The sequence below is a fragment of the Rhinatrema bivittatum genome, chromosome 8 (assembly GCF_901001135.1).
Source record: "Rhinatrema bivittatum chromosome 8, aRhiBiv1.1, whole genome shotgun sequence".
Taxonomy (NCBI): domain Eukaryota; kingdom Metazoa; phylum Chordata; class Amphibia; order Gymnophiona; family Rhinatrematidae; genus Rhinatrema; species Rhinatrema bivittatum.
Window position 1 is genome coordinate 6,661,190 of NC_042622.1, and position 21,912 is coordinate 6,683,101.

Below are 21,912 nucleotides of genomic sequence, written 5' to 3' on the forward strand. Positions count from 1 at the left end.
GGAACCAACTGGGGGAGGGACTATTTGGTATCACTACAGGAGAGTGGGGCAATGTAATTATTATGATTCTGCTCGCGGCTAGTGCTGCGAGCGGCCTCTCACCTCTTCATCAGTTCTTCTTTGCATTTGCAAGCAGTCAGTCCGCTCCTGGACTTCTCTACATTGCCAGCTTCTTCAAGGCATTCCGTTCTTTGTTGGCAGTGCCTTGGTCCGGTAGCTGGTTTTTCAGCCGGCATGGACTTAGCTGCTTAAACGGCTGAAAGGTAGAGGGTGCAGGAAGCTGAGTGCAGCAGTAACAGCATATGCCCTCTCCCCTCGCAGCCGAAGACTGTCTCTGTTCTCAGCCAGGTGAGTGTAAGGTGGATAGGTACCAACACTTGATGTTTTTCCACCATTGTGATATATTTATATGAGTGTCTTCGAAATGTGATACATACAAGTTGGCTACCGCAGGCGCTAATGGAGAACCCATGGAAATACCATGGGTTTGATGGTAACAATGTTCTCCAAACCAAAAGAAATTATTAAACAATATAATTTCCACCAGTTCCATAAGAAAACTGGATTTGATTCTTTGTGATGTACTTCGCTGTATCAGGACCTGTTCTACAATCTCCAATGCGCTCTGCTGGGGAATATTAGTATATAATGAGCTAATATCCATGGTTACCATGCTTATAATGTCCAAGTTAACCTTTAGTTTATTCAAACAGCTCAAAAAATGAGATACAGGTCCTGATACAGCGAAGTACATCACAAAGAATCAAATCCAGTTTTCTTATGGAACTGGTGGAAATTAGCCAACTTGTATGTATCACATTTCGAAGACTCTCATATAAGGCCATCACAATGGTGGAAAAACATCAAGTGTTGGTACCGTTTCATTGATGACATCTTTTTCATATGGGAAGGCTCTGATACTCAGTTGCAAGATTTCCTTAATTGGATCAACATTGTAGATTCTAATTTAGAAATTACAGCACAGGTATCCACACAGTGTTTTACATTTTTGGATGTCGCCATCAATGTACGAGATGGTGAGTTTCATATCACCATCCATTGAAAACCCATGGTCCGTAACAATTTGTTAAGATTCTCAAGTCATCATGCTGTCAGTTTCAAGATGGGACTCCCAGTGAGTCAATACTTTAGAGCCAAACGTATATGCTCCACAGAAGCCAATTTTGAGGCTCAAGCTAAGATTTTAGAAGGCAGATTCCTTGACAGAACGTACCCTCAGAAAGCTATCACCCGGGCATATAAGAGAGCCAAATTCAGCGATCGACAAGCCCTCCTACGATACAAACTGAAAAAAGAAGAAGCAAGATTAACCTGTGTGTTAAGACAATCCACGGCGGTGGGAATCATCATCACCGCCATTAAACGGCACTGACATGTACTCTCTCTCCATGATGTTTTTAAAGAGTTTCCAATGTTCGCTATGGCCAGGGGTAGGAATATCAGGGACAAAACCGTTCATGCTCAATTGAATACATCTACAACAGCAGAAACAATTATAGGCCACCAAAGGTGTGGTCATTGTAGCTGGTGCTCACAGACGATCACTGGAGTATTATGGGAAGATCCAGTGACAAGATACAGAGTGTGGAGAAGATCTAATACGGACTGTAATTCACACAATGTCATCTACGTTATAGTGTGTCCCTGTCCCCAGATTTATATAGGTCGGACCACACGTCCGATCAGAATACGTTTGGGTGAACATAAATCAAGATATAACACGGCAAAAATGACTGCCCCTATGGTCCAACATCTGAAGGAGAAAAATCACAGTATCGCCAAATTAAAATGCACAATTCTGGAGCAAATAAAGATCTCTCCTCGAGGAGGCGATATTGGAGCTAAACTCAACTACCGTGAGGCGTTTTGGATATATACGCTATCATCGTCACACCCCAAGGGGATGAACGATGAGTTAAAGCTGAATATTTTACTGCAGTAAATACCAGCTTCAGTGCAGTTTGTTAAAACTTTTCAAGTTTATGCTGGTAGAGCTTACTCCGGTGAAGACACAGCCAGTAGCGCCGTCCCCCATATTAAAATGGAGGACGTGCAGTGAAGGGTTGTGCCCTCCAGGTCTGCTAATTCTGGGCAATATGATAGGGGACTAGTTTCAGCAGTTTTCGGTTGGGTCCGATTCAAGTATCGCGTTATACGAATGATGTCTCCCTCACAAACAGCCTGAGCGCAGGACAACACACAGGCAGATGTGGTTTGTTGCATTTAAAAGGAGAGAGAATTGATAGGCGCACGCTCGCTAGAGATGTTTTCATTGGCTCCAGAGGAATACCGGGTTCCATATTTAAGAGGCAGGAGAGTCAGACGCTGGGTTCAGCTGACGTCCCGAGACATCTGTTCTGAGATATGGGGCGGCAAAAAAGCGGAGTAAACAGTAATGCGAAGTGATGAACTGTGCAGCGAGGTAAACTATTCCAGTAGTTGGAGATTTCTACTGTGATATTCCCCGGAAGAAAGACTCGGGTCTGAAACACGAACGTGTCGGGGTTTATTTTCATTATTTAAGGAAGCCTGGAGGTACCCGCTTTAATATAAGCATAAATTCCATCTTAAAAATTTTATTTTTCTCCGCTCAAAGAGGAGCGTTAACTACAATACGGACGTCATTGAAATTTCGGGACTATACTGAGAAAATAATTTTCAAAAATTAAAAAAAAAAAAATCAAGTATATGGAGGTGGCAGGAGGTTAATGATTATAACCAACACAAATTGGTGCAGGGACACCTAGACTCTATATGAATCCTTCTGCTCTTCCTAAAAAAATATTTTTTCAGACAAAACTCGTTAGATGAATAAATAAGATTCTTTGAAAAATTATCAGACCTACTTTTGAGTGTAGGCATTGAAATTAAAATTCCAACATTTAATATATTTCCATTTAATAATTGACACATGAATTATGAACATTTCTTTTCTACAGCGACAGAGCAACATTTTGTTCTTGATTTGATTATAAACGAAAATGTGGGCATTTATCCAGCTAAAGTCTAGCTGAATAGTAAGTTAGTTGGCTGGAATTTAGGCAGATAAATTAGGGGCTGTCTGTCAGTCAGCTGCCAGTGTCCTCGTCTCACAAGGTCCTTCCGCAGTTCCTCACAATTTATTTATTTTATTTATTTATTTTTATTTAAAAACTCTTCTATACCGTCGTTAAGTTGGAGAACCATCACAACGGTTTACATATAGGCACGATAACAACTATGAGTGGTATAGATTACAACTTGAGTATGTGCCGACAACAATCTGCTCCTGTTTTAACAGCTTTGAATAGTTTTGTGTCACCTGCACCCCTGATCATCTCACTTATTGTTCCTTGTCCCGGATCATACATGAATACATTAAACAGCACAGGTCCCAGTACCAATCCCGTGGTATCCACTGCAACCTTTCTCCATTTGGAAAACTGACCATTTACTCTGTTATTCAGTTCCCAATCCACAACAGGACATCGCCTCCTATCCCATGACTATAATTTCATGAGTTAGCCTCTCATGAGGGACTTTGTCAATCGTCTTCTGAAAATCCAAATTCACTACATCTACCAACTCACCTTTATCCTCTTATTTACTTACACTTTCAAAAAAATGTAACAGATTTATATGCCAATTTTTTTTAGAATAGCGTCTACCATTTTGGCAGTCAGCAAAATCAGGCTGCCTGGTCACCCCTTGAGCCCTTTTTAAAAAGCAGTGACTCACTGGCCAGCCTCCAGTCTTGGAGGCAGTGGAGAAATGATGCCCAGCAGGAGACAGGAATGACCCCCTCCCTCGTTCCCCCAGTGCTGCATCAGCGTGATCAGCAGCCGGACCTGAGGTCATACTGAGCACTGTCATCACTGTCTTCACTGCAGACCATGAGCGTCATTCAGGCCGAGGCTCTGTCATGCGCCGAGCCTAGCCCGCAGCCTAACGAGCTCTTAGAACCAATGCAATCAGGGATTAGCGCGGCCAAACCAGCGCATAGCTAATAGCGCTCTTCACAAGTAAATGCATGTGCATGAGGCTATTAGCTATTACCCCTGAGGCACACGTTTTAACATGAAAAACTTAACACCCGCCCCCAGGGTGGGTGTTAAGTCTTTATGCGCTCTGACCCGTCTGGAAAAAACCCCACAAAGCTACAAAAAAACTCAAAATACTGCGTTTCTGTGGTTCCTCCTACTTAGTATCATCCCGATACAGAAAGCAGCATGAAAAAAAAACCAACCTAAATCTTGCCAGCGGTCAGGTTAGGAACATAGAAGTGATGGCAGAAAAGGACCAAACCGGTCATCCAGTCTGCCCAGCAAGGTTATGGTAGCATCCGGCGCACCGTACAGGTCAGCCCCACACTTATCAGTTTCCCAGGATCCTTGTTGGTTGCTGCCTGTTTTCCTAACTGGTGCGTGCACAGCCACTTCTCCTGGGCGCTCGATGCCATGGATGCACAATTAATGCAGTTAAACAATGCATCGCGTGCCCAGGCTCAGCCATCGTCCCGACTGTGAGGGATTTTGTTGTGACCCCAGCAACAGGTACGTTACTGTCAGTCGTTTACCTGCAAGTGGGAATTTCTTTTTTTTTTTTTTACAGGTAGAAGAAATGTACTCGGTCATTTGCAAGAAGAAACTTCACAACCCTGCACCGCCTCCCTCAGCAAAGAACGAACATGTGGAAATACACCCCGAGGGTGGAGGGCCTGCTCCGAGGGTGCTCGTCTACCCTGGGTACAGGCTCCAAAGGATGCAGGCTCCAGCAGCAAGCGGTAAATCTCTGGCAGGGAGTCAGAGCACAGAGCCTGCTTATCAGACCATTGATGCCACCTGGAAGACAAACAGAACAGGGAATAATGCTGCCACTTACTGCCCAGATGAGAACTTCTACGAAAGCATTGGCGAAGTGAAAAGAGCTGAGTCCAGGGCCTCTGCAAATCTAAAACCACACAGTGGCCTAGAAATGTATGAAACAGATTTATAGTCTCAGAGACGCAGCTGACCCCTGCCCTGACAAAAACAGAACAATCCCAGCCTTTAGCTCTTATCCAGTGCGATTCCAACTTCCTTCTCCTATCCCAACAGTGTGGTCTTACCCTCCCTCGCCCATCCCGAAGGTGTGGTCCTAGCCTTCCTCTCCTATCCCGACAGCATGATCCCTGATGTCCTCCCCAATCCCCCAGTGTGGTCCTCGCCTTCCTCTCCTATCTCATGATCCCTGATGTCCTCCCCAATCCCCCAGTGTGGTCCTCGCCTTCCTCTCCTATCTCATGATCCCTGATGTCCTCCCCAATCCCCCAGTGTGGTCCTCGCCTTCCTCTCCTATCTCATGATCCCTGATGTCCTCCCCAATCCCCCAGTGTGGTCCTCGCCTTCCTCTCCTATCTCATGATCCCTGATGTCCTCCCCAATCCCCTTGTGTGGTCCTAGCCTTCCTCTCCTATCCCGTGATCCCTGATGTCCTCCCCAATCCCCTTGTGTGGTCCTAGCCTTCCTCTCCTATCCTGTGATCCCTGATGTCCTCCCCAATCCCCTTGTGTGGTCCTAGCCTTCCTCTCCTATCCCATGATCCCTGATGTCCTCCCCAATCCCCCAGTGTGGTCCTCGCCTTCCTCTCCTATCCCATGATCCCTGATGTCCTCCCCAATCCCCCAGTGTGGTCCTCGCCTTCCTCTCCTATCCCATGATCCCTGATGTCCTCCCCAATCCCCCAGTGTGGTCCTCGCCTTCCTCTCCTATCCCATGATCCCTGATGTCCTCCCCAATCCCCCAGTGTGGTCCTCGCCTTCCTCTCCTATCTCATGATCCCTGATGTCCTCCCCAATCCCCCAGTGTGGTCCTCGCCTTCCTCTCCTATCCCATGATCCCTGATGTCCTCCCCAATCCCCCAGTGTGGTCCTCGCCTTCCTCTCCTATCCCATGATCCCTGATGTCCTCCCCAATCCCCCAGTGTGGTCCTCGCCTTCCTCTCCTATCCCATGATCCCTGATGTCCTCCCCAATCCCCCAGTGTGGTCCTCGCCTTCCTCTCCTATCCCGACAGCATAATCCCTGATGTCCTCCCCAATCCCCCAGTGTGGTCCTAGCCTTCCTCTCCTATCCCGACAGCGTGAGCCCTGATGTCCTCTGTAATCTCTCAGTTAGTCCCAGACTTCCTCTCCTATCCTGACATCATGGTCCCAGATGTTCTTGCCCATCCCGAAGGTGTGGTTCCAGCATCTCTCTTATTCCAACAGCTTGGTCCATCTCCCTCTCCTGTCTCAATAGCATGCTCTCATCCTTCCTCTCCTATCCTGAGCTGGTCCATTCCCTTCTCTCTCTAGTGAGACAGAAACTGATTGCTATTTCAGTGAGATAACCTTAACCACAGCCCCCAGTTTCCTGGGGCAGTTCAGGACTAGACTGTGCAGCAATTTTGCAGAACATTTGCATAAATTCAAGTCATTTTGCATATTAAATAATGTAAATTTATTTTGCATAATAAAAATTGTGTAGTTTTCCATTTTTACTCGTGTATCTGTATAAATGATTTTGTTCTTTTGGGAGCTTTAAATGTTGCACTATTGTCTTAAACGTATGATGACAAAGACTACGCTTCTTATTATTCTCCCCTTTCTCATTTCTCTATCTCAGTGGATAATGCTCACATCTTCCCAATCTCTTTGGCCTGCAAACGAAGTAACCTTTGACGTCTCTCTCCTTTGCTTACATCCAAAACCTTGCTAGCACATATTTCTTTCTTTGTAACATCACCAATGTCCCTGTTGCGTCTGTCGGTCGCAGACGGCTTCGCCCGGTTTACCTCACCTTGTTCACGGTTCCTCCTGCATCCCTAGGGAGAATGGCTGCTGCCGCGTCTACAAGCCGACCTCTCCGGCGTCCCCGGAACGGCTATGGTGCAGCCTCCCGCCACGCATGCCACCCACGTCTTTATTCCAGCATTGGCGCGAACCTCAGGGGCGTCCCCCTCAAGTGACGTCACGCCATCTGGGTATACAGCCTGTACTATGTTGCTAGCTAATTGACGGGCCGATACAGTAAAGTCCGCGGGAGAGCGGACAAACGCCCGCTCTCCCGGCGCGCGCACTGGCCCATCGCCGGTGCCCGCGATTCTGTATTTAAATTAGGTGACGGGGTAAAAACGGGGAAAAGGAAGCGCTGCCACCTCTCTCTCACCTCTAAACCCAGGCATGCATGCACCTTGCAGCTCCATGGTGCCACCTCCCTCTCACCTCTAAACCCAGGCATGCATGCACCTTGCAGCTCCACGCTGCCACCTCTCTCTCACCTCTAAACCCAGGCATGCATGCACCTTGCAGCTCCACGCTGCCACCTCCCTCTCACCTCTAAACCCAGGCATGCATGCACCTTGCAGCTCCACGCTGCCACCTCCCTCTCACCTCTAAACCCAGGCATGCATGCACCTTGCAGCTCCACGCTGCCACCCTCCTCTCACCTCTAACCCAGGCATGCATACACCTTGTCAGCTCCAAGCTTTCCACCCCTCCCTCTAACAAATCTAAATAAAACCAATGACGGATTGCAGCTCCCCTGCTACCTCTTTCACCTCTGAACCCAGCATGCATGTTTGAGCTCCACTCTCCACATCTCCACAGCTCTAACCAGCCGATGACCCTGCACCCACCAGATCCTAAGCAAACCCCCCCAGCAGACCCTTCCTGTCACTGACCCCAGTTAAAAAAAAAATACCAGGTTATGCTCACCTTTCAGCTCAGTGATTCATACAAAAGGATGCCCCCCTCACCTCCCTCTCATCACCTCTGACCCAGGTTAAGCCCCCTCCACCGGCAGGATTCATACAGCAGACCCCCCCCCAGCCCCTCTCCTGTCACTGACCCGGTATAAAATGCCCCCCCCCGCAGCAGGATTCATAACCCAGGCCTCATACAGCAGGACCCCCCCCCAGCCCCTCTCCTGTCACTGACCCCGGTTATAGCCCCCTCCCCAGGCAGGATTCATACAGCAGGACCCCCCCAGCCCCTCTCCTGTCACTGACCCCGGTTATAGCCCCCTCCCCAGGCAGGATTCATACAGCAGGACCCCCCCAGCCCCTCTCCTGTCACTGACCCCGGTTATAAGCCCCCTCCCCAGGCAGGATTCATACAGCAGGACCCCCCCCCCCAGCCCCTCTCCTGTCACTGACCCCGGTTATAGCCCCCTCCCCAGGCAGGATTCATACAGCAGGAGCCCCCCCAGCCCCTCTCCTGTCACTGACCCCGGTTATAGCCCCCTCCCCAGGCAGGATTCATACAGCAGGAGCCCCCCCCAGCCCCTCTCCTTGTCACTGACCCCGGTTATAGCCCCCTCCCCAGGCAGGATTTCATACAGCAGGAGCCCCCCCAGCCCCTCTCCTGTCACTGACCCCGGTTATAGCCCCCCTCCCCAGGCAGGATTCATACAGCAGGAGCCCCCCCAGCCCCTCTCCTGTCCACTGACCCCGGTTATAGCCCCCTCCCCAGGCAGGATTCATACAGCAGGGCCCCCCCCCAGCCCCCTCTCTTGTCACTGACCCCGGTTTATAGCCCCCTCCCCAGGCAGGATTCATACAGCAGGAGCCCCCCCCCCCCAGCCCCTCTCTTGTCATCTGACCCCGGTTTATAGCCCCCCCTCCCCAGGACAGGATTCATACAGCAAGGAGCCCCCCAGCCCCTCTCCTTTGTCACTGACCCCGGTTATAAGCCCCCTCCCCAGGCAGGATTCATACAGCAGGGAGCCACCCCAGCCCCTCTCCTGCTCACTGACCCGTTGGTTATAGGCCCCCCTCCCCAGGCAGGATTCATACAGCAGTAGCCCCCCAGCCCCTTCTCTTGTCACTGCCCCGGTTATATAGCCCCCTCCCCAGGCAGGATTTCATACCAGCAGGACCCCCCCAGGCCCCTTCTCCTTGTCACTGACCCCGTTATAGCACACCCCTCCCCCAGGCAGGATTCATACAGCAGGAGCCCCCCCCAGCCCCTCTCCTGTCACTGACCCCTGGTTATAGCCCCCTCCCCAGGCAGGATTCATACAGCAGGAGCCCCCCCAGCCCCCTCTCCTGTCACTGACCCCGGTTATAGCCCCCTCCCCAGGCAGGATTCATACAGCAGGACCCCCCCAGCCCCTCTCCTGTCACTGACCCCGGTTATAGCCCCCCTCCCCAGGCAGGATTCATACAGCAGGAGCCCCCCCAGCCCCTCTCCTGTCACTGACCCCGGTTATAGCCCCCTCCCCAGGCAGGATTCATACAGCAGGACCCCCCCCAGCCCCTCTCCTGTCACTGACCCCGGTTATAGCCCCCTCCCCAGGCAAGATTCATACAGCAGGACCCCCCCCCAGCCCCTCTCCTGTCACTGACCCCGGTTATAGCCCCTCCCCAGGCAGGATTCATACAGCAGGAGCCCCCCCCAGCCCCTCTCCTGTCACTGACCCCGGTTATAGCCCCCTCCCCAGGCAGGATTCATACAGCAGGAGACCCCCCCCCAGCCCCTCTCCTGTTACTGACCCGGGGAACAGCCCCCTCCCCAGGCAGGATTCATACAGCAGGACCCCCCCCCAGCCCCTCTCCTGTTACTGACCCCGGGGAACAGCCCCCTCCCCAGGCAGGATTCATACAGCAGGACCCCCCCCCCAGCCCCTCTCCTGTTACTGACCCCGGGGAACAGCCCCCTCCCCAGGCAGGATTCATACAGCAGGACCCCCCCCCCCCAGCCCCTCTCTGTTACTGACCCCGGGGACAGCCCCCTCCCCAGGCAGGATTCATACAGCAGGACCCCCCAGCCCCTCTCCTGTCACTGACCCTGGTTATAGCCCCCCCCCCAGGCAGGATTCATACAGCAGGACCCCCCCCCCAGCCCCTCTCCTGTTACTGACCCCGGGGAACAGCCCCCTCCCCAGGCAGGATTCATACAGCAGGAGCCCCCCCCAGCCCCTCTCCTGTCACTGACCCCGGTTATAGCCCCCTCCCAGGCAGGATTCATACAGCAGGAGCCCCCCCCCAGCCCCTCTCCTGTCACTGACCCCGGTTATAGCCCCCTCCCCAGGCAGGATTCATACAGCAGGAGCCCCCCCCAGCCCCTCTCCTGTCACTGACCCTGGTTATAGCCCCCTCCCCAGGCAGGATTCATACAGCAGGACCCCCCCCAGCCCCTCTCCTGTCACTGACCCCGGTTATAGCCCCCTCCCCAGGCAGGATTCATACAGCAGGACCCCCCCCAGCCCCTCTCCTGTCACTGACCCCGGTTATAGCCCCCTCCCCAGGCAGGATTCATACAGCAGGAGCCCCCCCAGCCCCTCTCCTGTCACTGACCCCGGTTATAGCCCCCTCCCCAGGCAGGATTCATACAGCAGGACCCCCCCCAGCCCCTCCCCTGTCACTGACCCCGGTTATAGCCCCCTCCCCAGGCAGGATTCATACAGCAGGCGCCCCCCCAGCCCCTCTCCTGTCACTGACCCCGGTTATAGCCCCCTCCCCAGGCAGGATTCATACAGCAGGAGCCCCCCCAGCCCCTCTCCTGTCACTGACCCCCGGTTATAGCCCCCTCCCCAGGCAGGATTCATACAGCAGGAGCCCCCCCAGCCCCTCTCCTGTCACTGACCCCGGTTATAGCCCCCTCCCCAGGCAGGATTCATACAGCAGGACCCCCCTGCCCCTCTCCTGTCACTGACCCCGGTTATAGCCCCCTCCCCAGGCAGGATTCATACAGCAGGACCCCCCCCAGCCCCTCTCCTGTCACTGACCCCGGTTATAGCCCCCTCCCCAGGCAGGATTCATACAGCAGGACCCCCCCAGCCCCTCTCCTGTCACTGACCCCGGTTATAGCCCCCTCCCCAGGCAGGATTCATACAGCAGGACCCCCCCCAGCCCCTCTCCTGTCACTGACCCCGGTTATAGCCCCCTCCCCAGGCAGGATTCATACAGCAGGAGCCCCCCCCAGCCCCTCTCCTGTCACTGACCCCGGGTTATAGCCCCCTCCCCAGGCAGGATTCATACAGCAGGAGCCCCCCCAGCCCCTCTCCTTGTCACTGACCCCGGTTATAGCCCCCTCCCCAGGCAGGATTCATACAGCAGGAGCCCCCCCAGCCCCTCTCTGTCACTGACCCCGGTTATAGCCCCCTCCCCAGGCAGGATTCATACAGCAGGAGCCCCCCCAGCCCCTCTCCTGTCACTGACCCCGGTTATAGCCCCCTCCCCAGGCAGGATTCATACAGCAGGAGCCCCCCCAGCCCCTCTCCTGTCACTGACCCCGGTTATAGCCCCCTCCCCAGGCAGGATTCATACAGCAGGAGCCCCCCCAGCCCCTCTCCTGTCACTGACCCCGGTTATAGCCCCCTCCCCAGGCAGGATTCATACAGCAGGACCCCCCCCAGCCCCTCTCCTGTCACTGACCCCGGTTATAGCCCCCTCCCCAGGCAGGATTCATACAGCAGGACCCCCCCAGCCCCTCTCTTGTCACTGACCCCGGTTATAGCCCCCTCCCCAGGCAGGATTCATACAGCAGGACCCCCCCCAGCCCCTCTCCTGTCACTGACCCCGGTTATAGCCCCCCTCCCCAGGCAGGATTCATACAGCAGGAGCCCCCCCAGCCCCTCTCCTGTCACTGACCCCGGTTATAGCCCCCTCCCCAGGCAAGATTCATACAGCAGGACCCCCCTGCCCCTCTCCTGTCACTGACCCCGGTTATAGCCCCCTCCCCAGGCAGGATTCATACAGCAGGAGCCCCCCCAGCCCCTCTCCTGTCACTGACCCCGGTTATAGCCCCCTCCCCAGGCAGGATTCATACAGCAGGACCCCCCCAGCCCCTCTCCTGTCACTGACCCCGGTTATAGCCCCCTCCCCAGGCAGGATTCATACAGCAGGACCCCCCCAGCCCCTCTCCTGTCACTGACCCCGGTTATAGCCCCCTCCCCAGGCAGGATTCATACAGCAGGGCCCCCCCCCCAGCCCCTCTCCTGTCACTGACCCCGGTTATAGCCCCCTCCCCAGGCAGGATTCATACAACAGGACCCTCTCCTGTCACTGACCCCGGTTATAGCCCCCTCCCCAGGCAGGATTCATACAGCAGGAGCCCCCCCCAGCCCCTCTCCTGTCACTGACCTCGGTTATAGCCCCCTCCCCCAGGCAGGATTCATACAGCAGGACCCCCCCAGCACCTCTCCTGTCACTGACCCCGGTTATAGCCCCCTCCCCAGGCAGGATTTCATACCGCAGGACCCCCCCAGCCACCTCTCTGTCACTGACCCCCGGTTATAGCCCCCTCCCCAGGGCAGGATTCATACAGCAGGACCCCCCCAGCCCCTCTCCTGTCTCTGACCCCGGTTATAGCCCCTCCCCAGGCAGGATTCATAGAGCAGGAGCCCCCCCAGCCCCTCTCTTGTCACTGACCCCGGTTATAGCCCCCTCCCCAGGCAGGATTCATACAGCAGGAGCCCCCCAGCCCCTCTCTTGTCACTGACCCCGGTTATAGCCCCCTCCCCGGCAGGATTCATACAGCAGGAGCCCCCCAAGCCCCTCTCCTTGTACTGACCCCGGGAATAGCCCCCTCCCCAGGCAGGATTCATACAGCAGGACCCCCCCCCAGCCCCTCTCCTTGTTACTGACCCCGGTTATAGCCCCCTCCCCAGGCAGGATTCATACAGCAGGACCCCCCCCCCCCTCCAGCCCCCTCCTCGTTACTGACCCCGGGGAACAGCCCCCTCCCCAGGCAGGATTCATACAGCAGGACCCCCCCAGCCCCTCTCCTGTCACTGACCCCTGGTTATAGCCCCCTCCCCAGGCAGGATTCATACAGCAGGACCCCCCCCCCAGCCCCTCTCCTGTTACTGACCCCGGGGAACAGCCCCCTCCCCAGGCAGGGATTCATACAGCAGGAGCCCCCCCCAGCCCCTCTCCTGTCACTGACCCCGGTTATAGCCCCCTCCCCAGGCAGGATTCATACAGCAGGAGCCCCCCCCCCCAGCCCCTCTCCTGTCACTGACCCCGGTTATAGCCCCCTCCCAGGCAGGATTCATACAGCAGGAGCCCCCCCCCAGCCCCTCTCTGTCACTGACCCCGGTTATAGCCCCCTCCCCAGGCAGGATTCATACAGCAGGACCCCCCCAGCCCCTCTCCTGTCACTGACCCCGGTTATAGCCCCCTCCCCAGGCAGGATTCATACAGCAGGACCCTTCTGTTCTTACTTAGGGACGGGGTGAGTGGAACGGGGACCTCTCAACTTTTGCAGTTTAGGGCAGGGAGACGCTGCCTCCACCCTGAATAAACCGCGGAGAGCATAGGGCGCCCTGAGCCGGATATACCGCGCACGCTTTGCAGAAGCCCCTGATAGGCACGCATAGGCCGGGCTCGGGCTCCGCCGCCGAGAAAGGAAGCGGGCACGCGACCAGCACCCACCCCCACCCCGGCGGCCACCGCCCACGCCGCGCGCACCTCACTGACATGCAAGACCCAGTAACAGACAGTGAGCGCCAGCCAATAGGGGCCTGAGCCGGCACTGGCCACGTGCCAGTATGGAATGTTGATACAAGGCACTGCCCAATGGGAGAGCGGGGCGCGTGCAGGGAGGGGCGGGGCCTGAGAGCGCGGCTGTACTGCACGCGCAGGGGAGGGGGCGTGGTCCTCCGCCCAGCCCGGAGCCGCCGCCGCCGCCGCCAGCTGCAGGGCGCGATTAAACCCCCCCCCCCCCCCCCCCACGCCGGCGGCTGCGAGCGCGCAGCGGCCCGGCCCCGGCCATGGAGACCAAGCCGCAACTCCCGAAGAGGACGGCGCTGAACGGCCTGTCGTGCGGGCTGTTGCCGGCGGAGGGCAGGGGCGTGTACGCGGTGCTGCTGGAGCAGGCCCCGGGAGCGGCGCTGCGGCTCGGAGCCGTGCACACGGTAAGGCGCGGTGCATGCGGCAGCGGCTAACAGCTCAGGCGGGAGCTGCAGCCGCACGGCGCGGGTGAGGGGGGCGCGCCCGGTGCCGGCGGAGGGGAAGCCGCCTGCACCGAGCAAAGTTCTCCGCTAAGATGGCGCCGTTATTACAGCGTCCGCTCAAAGTTTACAGGGAAGGGGGCAGGGCCCGGCGACCCCTCCCCCCGCCCCTCCCCCGTTGCAATGCAAAAATAAATAAACCGTGCCGCCGGGCCGGGGCGTGCATGGCGGGAGGAGCGGCCGGCTCCCCGCTGCACAAGTGCAGGCATGAAAGGGCCCCGATCGCGCCGGTCAGCGGCTGGCGACCACGGAGGCTTTAGGCGCCGCTCGTGCATGGGCGTCAGGCCGGGCATGTGCAGCTTCCCCTTTGACAGCTGGGAGCTTTGACACTTCTTCAGGCGCGCAGCTGCAATCTGCCCCAGTAAAAAGGTAGGGAAAATGAAAGCATGGCAGAGCGGGGCTGGGCTATATTTATCCACCTCCTCCCATGCATGTTACAGGGGTGCATGTCATGCAAGATCCTAAAAAGCTCAATAATCTTAATGTCAGTGGAAAAGAAAACTGGGGTGAGGAGCATAAGAATTTGCCATGCTGGGTCAGACCAAGGGTCCATCAAGCCCAGCATCCTGTTTCCAACAGTGGCCAATCCAGGCCATAAGAACCTGGCAAGTACCCAAACACTAAGATGATCCCATGCTACTGATGCAATTAATAGCAGTGGCTATTCCCTAAGTAAACTTAATTGTAGGCAATGGACCTCTCCTCCAAGAACTTATCCAATCCTTTTTTAAACACAGCTACACTAACTGCACTAACCACATCCTCTGGCAACAAATTCCAGAATTTAATTGTGCGTTGAGGAAAAAAGAACTTTCTCAGATTAGTCTTAAATGTGGCCCATGCTAACTTCATGGAGTGCCCACTAGTCTTTCTATTATCCGAAAGTGTAAATAACCGATTCACATCTACCCGTTCTAGACCTCTCATGATTTTAAACACCTCTATCATATCCCCCCTCAGTCGTCTCTTCTCCAAGCTGAAAAGTCCTAACCTCTTCAGCCTTTCCTCATAGGGGAGCTGTTCCAGTCCCTTTATCATTTTGGTTGCCCTTCTCTGTACCTTCTCCATCGCAATTATATCTTTTTTGAGATGCAGCGACCAGAATTGTACACGGTATTCAAGGTGCGGTCTCACCATGGAGCGATACAGAGGCATTATGACATTTTCCATTTTATTCACCATTCCCTTTCTAATAATTCCCAATGTTCTGTTTGCTTTTTTGACTGCCGCAGCACACTGAGCTGACGATTTCAATGTGTTATCCACTATGATGCCTAGATCTCTTTCTTGGGTTGTAGCACCTAATATGGAACCCAACATCGTGTAATTATAGCATGGGTTATTTTTCCCTATATGCATCACCTTGCACTTATCCACATTAAATTTCATCTGCCATTTGGATGCCCAATTTTCCAGTCTCACGAGGTCTTCCTGCAATTTATCATAATCTGCTTGTGATTTAACTACTCTGAATAATTTTGTGTCATCTGCAAATTTGATTATCTCACTCGTATTTCTTTCCAGATCATTTATAAATATATTGAAAAGTAAGGGTCCCAATACAGATCTCTGAGGCACTCCACTGCCCACTCCCTCCCACTGAGAAAATTGTCCATTTAATCCTACTCTCTGTCTCCTGAAAAAGAAGGGGCAATAAGATTAGCACCCAAAAAGTACAAAGGCTCACAACTAGGACAGAGGAAAGAGTATCTCCTTAACCTGGAAAAGAAGTCAGGCTGGCCAAGACAGGAACAGAAGAAAAGATAGCAAAAGTAAAATAACATAAGAACATAAGAAATTGCCATGCTGAGTCGCGCCGAGGGTCCATCAAGCCCAGCATCCTGTTTCCAACAGTGGCCAATCCAGGCCCTAAGAACCTGGCAGGATCCCAAACATTAAATAGATCCCATGCTTCAGAACAACCTTCTAGGGCAAGAGCATCTTGGTTCAAACTGATAACTAGGTCGCCATGTTTTATGTCAACAAACTGGAGGGCACAAGCTCCTGGATGCTCTGTTAGGAAGCGTTGGAGATTTGGCAGTGGGTAGCCAACCATCAAATCATTTTTCATGCCATGTACATACTGAGCATATCCAGTTTCTTCGTGGACCACCTTCAGCAAGGTCTGCCACGGTGTATAGTAAACTATCTCTTTGAGTTGTGGGGATCATGCATCCACTGGCCTGCTTGCAATGGAACAACTGAAAACTCAAGCAGCTGTGCTGAGTTCTTCCTAGCACAGGATGCTTTCCTCCTAGCTCGGGGAAGAAGGCTCTTGTATGCTTTCCCATCGATTCCTTTAATTGCAAGGATGTTACAGAAGCTCCTGCAACAGCACTCCTGCATGATCCTTGTAGCTCCAGCATGGCCCCCGTACGTCTGCTATGCATATTTGACAACTTTCCGTACATCCTTCTGTCCACCTAGGACAGAATCCAGATCTACTAACCCAGGAAGACGAGCTCTTGGTACATCCAATATTCCCGCCCGCAACATCATGGCTTGGATGTTGCGTGCTCAATAATTGCTAACTTGTCCTTGCCCAAGTCAAAATCGCAAGGGGAGCAGGCAGTAAAAGCAAACCCCAGCATTCAAAGAGATTGAAGTTTAGGCGCCAAAAACATGGCCAATCAGAACGCAACAACAGAGAACAGCATTAACCAATCAAATTGCAAAGAAAAGAAAACCAAGAATCGGAAAATTAAAGAAAAAATTGCCACTCAATCTCCTTGTTTAAACCGTGGGGTGATGGACAATTCAATTTAAAAATGTATTTCTGTTCCCTGCGGGGTGGCGGAGGTAGCTCGTCAGTCGCAGAGCATTTTAAATAAGCGTAATCCAATGAGATACTGAGGGCGCTGTCTCCCGTCCATTTTTAATGTTAGGCCGATGTGCAGGGACAGACAATCGCATAAATCACTCCTTTAGGCTGACACGTGGCAGGAAATTTAGTGTGAGACGTGGGATGTTCAAATGTCGTTGCAGGTGAAGTATGGATGGGCACAGACTGCGCAGTGTCCGCAGGGCTGGTGACCTAAAAAACCTGCCTGACGTGAGAGTAGTGCATCCTCTACCTCATTTTTAATTTCTCTTTAATTTTCCCATTCTTTTTGTTTTCTTTTCTTTGCAATTTGATTGGTTAATGCTGTTCTCTGTTGTTGTGTTCTGATTGGCCATGTTTTTGGCGCCTAAACTTCAGTCTCTTTAAACGCTGGGGTTTGCTTTTCCTGCCTGCTCCCCTTGCGATTTGACTGTGTAAATGTACAGCGCTTTCAAGGTATGCGTCATTTTATTTATTTTTTTTTATTTATTTATTTAATTTTATATACCGGCAACCGTTTGCACATCGTGCCGGTTTACAGATAACTTAAAACAAGGATATATATAGGCAAAGCCTTTACAAGGAACATTGTGTAACCTAGAACATAGTAACAGATCAATAACTAAATAAGTAAATAGGGGAGGGAGGGGAGGGGGTGGTCGAGACAAAGGGGGGGGCAGGGGGGGGTGAAGACGGAAACGTGAGGAGAAAATATGTACAGGGAAACAATGAACAAGTGGTATGTACATAGGTTGTGTGCAATATTTGAAAATGCGCAAGGGCAACAGTGAAAGGGGTAAGAAGATATGTACGGTGCTAATAAGAGGTAGATTATTGTGTGCATGATAAGTGAGGGGTTTGTGGTTGTCTTGAGGGGATGGGTGTAGGTCCTGTGGTAGGGGTGTTAGTACTAGTACTAGATGGAGGTTGGGTTAAGGTGTTTATAGGTGGTGAAGGTGATTGGGGGTATGCTTGGAGGAAGAGCCAGGTTTTGAGTTTCTTTTTAAAGGTGGGTGTGGAGGTTTCGGTGCGAAGGTCAAGTGGCATGGAGTTCCACAGGGAAGGGCCTGCGATGGCCCTTCCCTGTGGAAGGGCCCTCGCAGCGCCCTGTGCTTAAATAATGTTTTAGGGTATGCCATCTATATTTACTCGGTCCCCTTTTGTCTTTTAGCTAAATAATTCCATATTAAAATTTCCTGTCCCTCCCCACGCAGCCGGGTCCGTGTTGGGGGACCCTTTTGAGAACTATGCTGTCTTGAGCAATGGAGTTGCCGCCTTAATGAAAAATTTAAAAATTACTCTCTCACGATTTTCTTTAAAGGCTGGGACAGAATTTACTTTATTTGCATCTCCTTGGATGTTGACTATTGAATAGCTGGAGTGCATTGTCTTTGCTCCTCTGTGCTGTGACTTGTGGCAATAAAACCATCTCAACACATCCTTGAAGCCTCCAGTGTGTAAACGACTGGTGTCCTTACACATCTTATGAAACCACCATTTCAGCCTTTGGAGATGGTGTCCCTAAAGTAATTAACCTGAAAAGTAGTATTCTTTGTTGCAGTCGCTTCAAGCTGTCATCCACTACCCACCTTACATGCAGGCTCTTCCACCACAGACTCCCTGAAGGTGGTCTCTGCCTTCCACATTAACCAGTCCATCGTGTTACCCACCTTCTTTCCTTGACTGTATACTCATGGCTGCAAGAAGCATCTTCACACTTTAGACTGCAGAAGGGCTCTGGCTTATCAACGGGGGGGGGGGGGGGGGGAAAAGTAAGTTTGCATAGGTTTCCCATAGATAGCAGGATGAATTGGCCATGGAATACCTTCCTGGCTTACATGGGCTAGAATTAGCTCCCATACAGACCGAGGAGCTCATGTGGGAGCTCCTGCACATGCTCAGTAGAGCTCAGACGAGACCAGTCTGCTCGGTGCCGCCAGATGTCATCACCCACAAGTAATGGCTAATTCATCCTGCTATGCAGAAAAGCAAACTTGCTTTCCCTACCTTTCTCTTCTTTTTATCAGGCAAACACACTTAGTTACCTAAGGAAGCACACAAAGATTAGTTTACTCCACAGTCTCACTCTCCCCCAGACTTTATGTCCCAAAATTACCTAGTAAAGTGATTTTTGCCGATTCGCTTTAGCTACCTGCAAAATCTTCTGTTCTCAATGCTCCCTCAGGCAACAAAACTTTCTAGACATGTCGGTGGAAAAAGGAAGACCAGAGCTGGTATTTTAAGATGATGAAGAGACATGAGGAGAAAACACAAACATAAATAAATACTTTTGTTCAGTTTTCACCGCTGATAGTCACCAAGGGTGCACGTGTGAACAGGGAGCGGGTCTGCGTGCAGTCAGGAAGACCATGGGGCCGGCTGGGATGCGGCCCAGATGCTAAGGGAGCTCAGAGAGGCCCTGGAGTCAGGTGCAGTCCCGCAGGACTGGAGAAGGTGCGGGTGTGGTAACGGAGAGGCTGGTTAGCCTTTCTTCCGTGATAGGGAAGCTGGAGGAGATTCTTCTGGAGAAAAGGATAGTGGACCTTATATTCCAGCGGATTGCGGGATCTGAGGCAACATGATTTCACAGCCAGCAGATTGTGTCAGGCAAATAGGCCATCAAGCTGTGCAATGTACTGCCAGAGGACGTGGTCAAGGCAATGAGCATAGCTGGCGGAAAAGTCCATAACACATTCTTAGCTAGGAAGCCTGGAGAAAGCCATCGCTGTCCCCGGGAGTGAGTAACAGGGATTAAATGTACTTTATGGGGCTGACCACTGTCGGGGAAGGATGCTGGCTCAATGGACCTTGATCTAACTCAGCAGGGCATGTCTTATCTTCTCTGGCCTTATTGCAATCCAGGCTGAAAACTCACCTTTCTGAAATAGCTTAACCATCATAGCACCGCCGGGTTTGTTTTTTTTTTACCGTATTTGCTGTAATAAATACATATTCCTAACACTCCCGCTGTCCTGCCTGTGTGTCGTGATTAGATTGTGAGCTCCACAGAGCAGGGACTCGGTTATGTGGTCCGTACAGTGCTGCATGTGTCTGGAAGGGCAGGGGACGTGGTCAGCAGTCCTTCTGGCACAGGCTCCCCTGTTCTTTTCACTCTGTTTCTGTTAAAATCCCCATTGCTAAAGCCACAGGCGATGGACCTGTCTTTCTGGCTGGCACTGGGCGCAGCAGAACTGCTTCGGCTGGCGAGTTTGTCACCAGTAGCTGCTCGTGTGCCTTGTTGTGCACAAACACCGTTACCCTAAGGTGGAGGAATTCCCTCTCCTGCTCTTGTTTATGTCCAGACTTTTGACAGGGACTGGGGGCAGGCCCCCGTGCTGAGGTGGGAGGCGGGTGCTGGCTGCTTGGCATTCATTTTTTTTCCCCCCCCCCCCCCACCTTCTGAGTGAGGCTGCTCCTAACTGCTTGTCTCATTATTTCCCGTGGTTAGAGTCCCACCCAGTGCAACGGTAAAGCTTCGGCTGAAGACCTGGAGCAGGCCGGCGCCCAGCAGAGCCATCCAGCAGGGTCGCTGGTGCAGGAGCAGCAGGAAGGAGCGCCGCCGACGTTGCAGTCGGCTCGTATCCCGGTTCCTGGACAGAGGTAAAGCCCCCCTTGGCTCTTGGGAGGCTTCTGACCTTCACACGTTCTTTGTAATTCTGTGGTGGGTTATTTCCTGGATCTAAGCAGTGAGATCTGGCCTGCCAGACTGATGATGCACCTGACACAGGGAGGGAGCAGAGTTTCAGCTGCATGGATGAACTCGTGCACTGAAGGTAGGCAGTGACTGGGGGAGGCAGCCGCCCTCGTCCTCTCCTCATTCCCCAGGGTGTGTGTGTGTGTGATCTTGGCACGTCTAACGTGCAGTGTATGGGTAGGTCATGAAAGCGGCACGTTTCTCCAGCGCTGCTCCCGGAGTGCTATAACGGAGGAGGTGTCAGCAGCAGCACTGGGGGAGTGCCCGGGGAGGGATGGGAAGGCAGACCCGGGACAGCCGGTAACGTTTCTCCAGCGCTGCTCCCGGGAGTGCTATAACGGAGGAGGTGTCAGCAGCAGAGCAGCACTGGGGGAGTGCCCGGGGAGGGATGGGAAGGCAGACCCGGGACAGCCGGTAACGTTTCTCCAGCGCTGCTCCCGGGAGTGCTATAACGGAGGAGGTGTCAGCAGCAGCACTGGGGGAGTGCCCGGGGAGGGATGGGAAGGCAGACCCGGGACAGCCGGTAACGTTTCTCCAGCGCTGCTCCCGGGAGTGCTATAACGGAGGAGGTGTCAGCAGCAGCACTGGGGGAGTGCCCGGGGAGGGATGGGAAGGCAGACCCGGGACAGCCGGTAACGTTTCTCCAGCGCTGCTCCCGGGAGTGCTATAACGGAGGAGGTGTCAGCAGCAGCACTGGGGGAGTGCCCGGGGAGGGATGGGAAGGCAGACCCGGGACAGCCGGTAACGTTTCTCCAGCGCTGCTCCCGGGAGTGCTATAACGGAGGAGGGTGTCAGCAGCAGAGCAGCACTGGGGGAGTGCCCGGGGAGGGATGGGAAGGCAGACCCGGGACAGCCGGTAACGTTTCTCCAGCGCTGCTCCCGGGAGTGCTATAACGGAGGAGGTGTCAGCAGCAGCAGCAGCACTGGGGGAGTGCCCGGGGAGGGATGGGAAGGCAGACCCGGGACAGCCGGTAACGTTTCTCCAGCGCTGCTCCCGGGAGTGCTATAACGGAGGAGGTGTCAGCAGCAGCACTGGGGGAGTGCCCGGGGAGGGATGGGAAGGCAGACCCGGGACAGCCGGTAACGTTTCTCCAGCGCTGCTCCCGGGAGTGCTATAACGGAGGAGGTGTCAGCAGCAGCACTGGGGGAGTGCCCGGGGAGGGATGGGAAGGCAGACCCGGGACAGCCGGTAACGTTTCTCCAGCGCGGCTCCCGGGAGTTGCTATAACGGAGGAGGTGTCAGCAGCAGAGCAGCACTGGGGGAGTGCCCGGGGAGGGATGGGAAGGCAGACCCGGGACAGCCGGTAACGTTTCTCCAGCGCTGCTCCCGGGAGTGCTATAACGGAGGAGGTGTCAGCAGCAGCAGCAGCACTGGGGGAGTGCCCGGGGAGGGATGGGAAGGCAGACCCGGGACAGCCGGTA

General features: G+C 53.7%; 2 protein-coding genes across 2 annotated transcripts in view; both read left to right on the forward strand.

The window, feature by feature from the left end:
* Nucleotides 1-6,518, forward strand: part of LIME1 (Lck interacting transmembrane adaptor 1) — a 37,502-nt gene extending 30,984 nt beyond the window's left edge. The window contains exon 6 of the mRNA XM_029613237.1: nucleotides 4,612-6,518. Coding sequence (XP_029469097.1) covers nucleotides 4,612-4,995 — 384 coding nt within the window. The 3' untranslated portion in view covers nucleotides 4,996-6,518. The remainder of the gene's footprint in view (nucleotides 1-4,611) is intronic.
* Nucleotides 6,519-13,606: 7,088 nt separating this feature from the next.
* SLC2A4RG (SLC2A4 regulator) overlaps nucleotides 13,607-21,912 on the forward strand; it is a 37,443-nt gene continuing 29,137 nt past the window's right edge. The window contains exons 1-2 of the mRNA XM_029612511.1: nucleotides 13,607-13,879; nucleotides 20,245-20,396. Of these exons, the coding sequence (XP_029468371.1) occupies nucleotides 13,736-13,879; nucleotides 20,245-20,396 (296 nt within the window). The 5' untranslated portion in view covers nucleotides 13,607-13,735. The remainder of the gene's footprint in view (nucleotides 13,880-20,244; nucleotides 20,397-21,912) is intronic.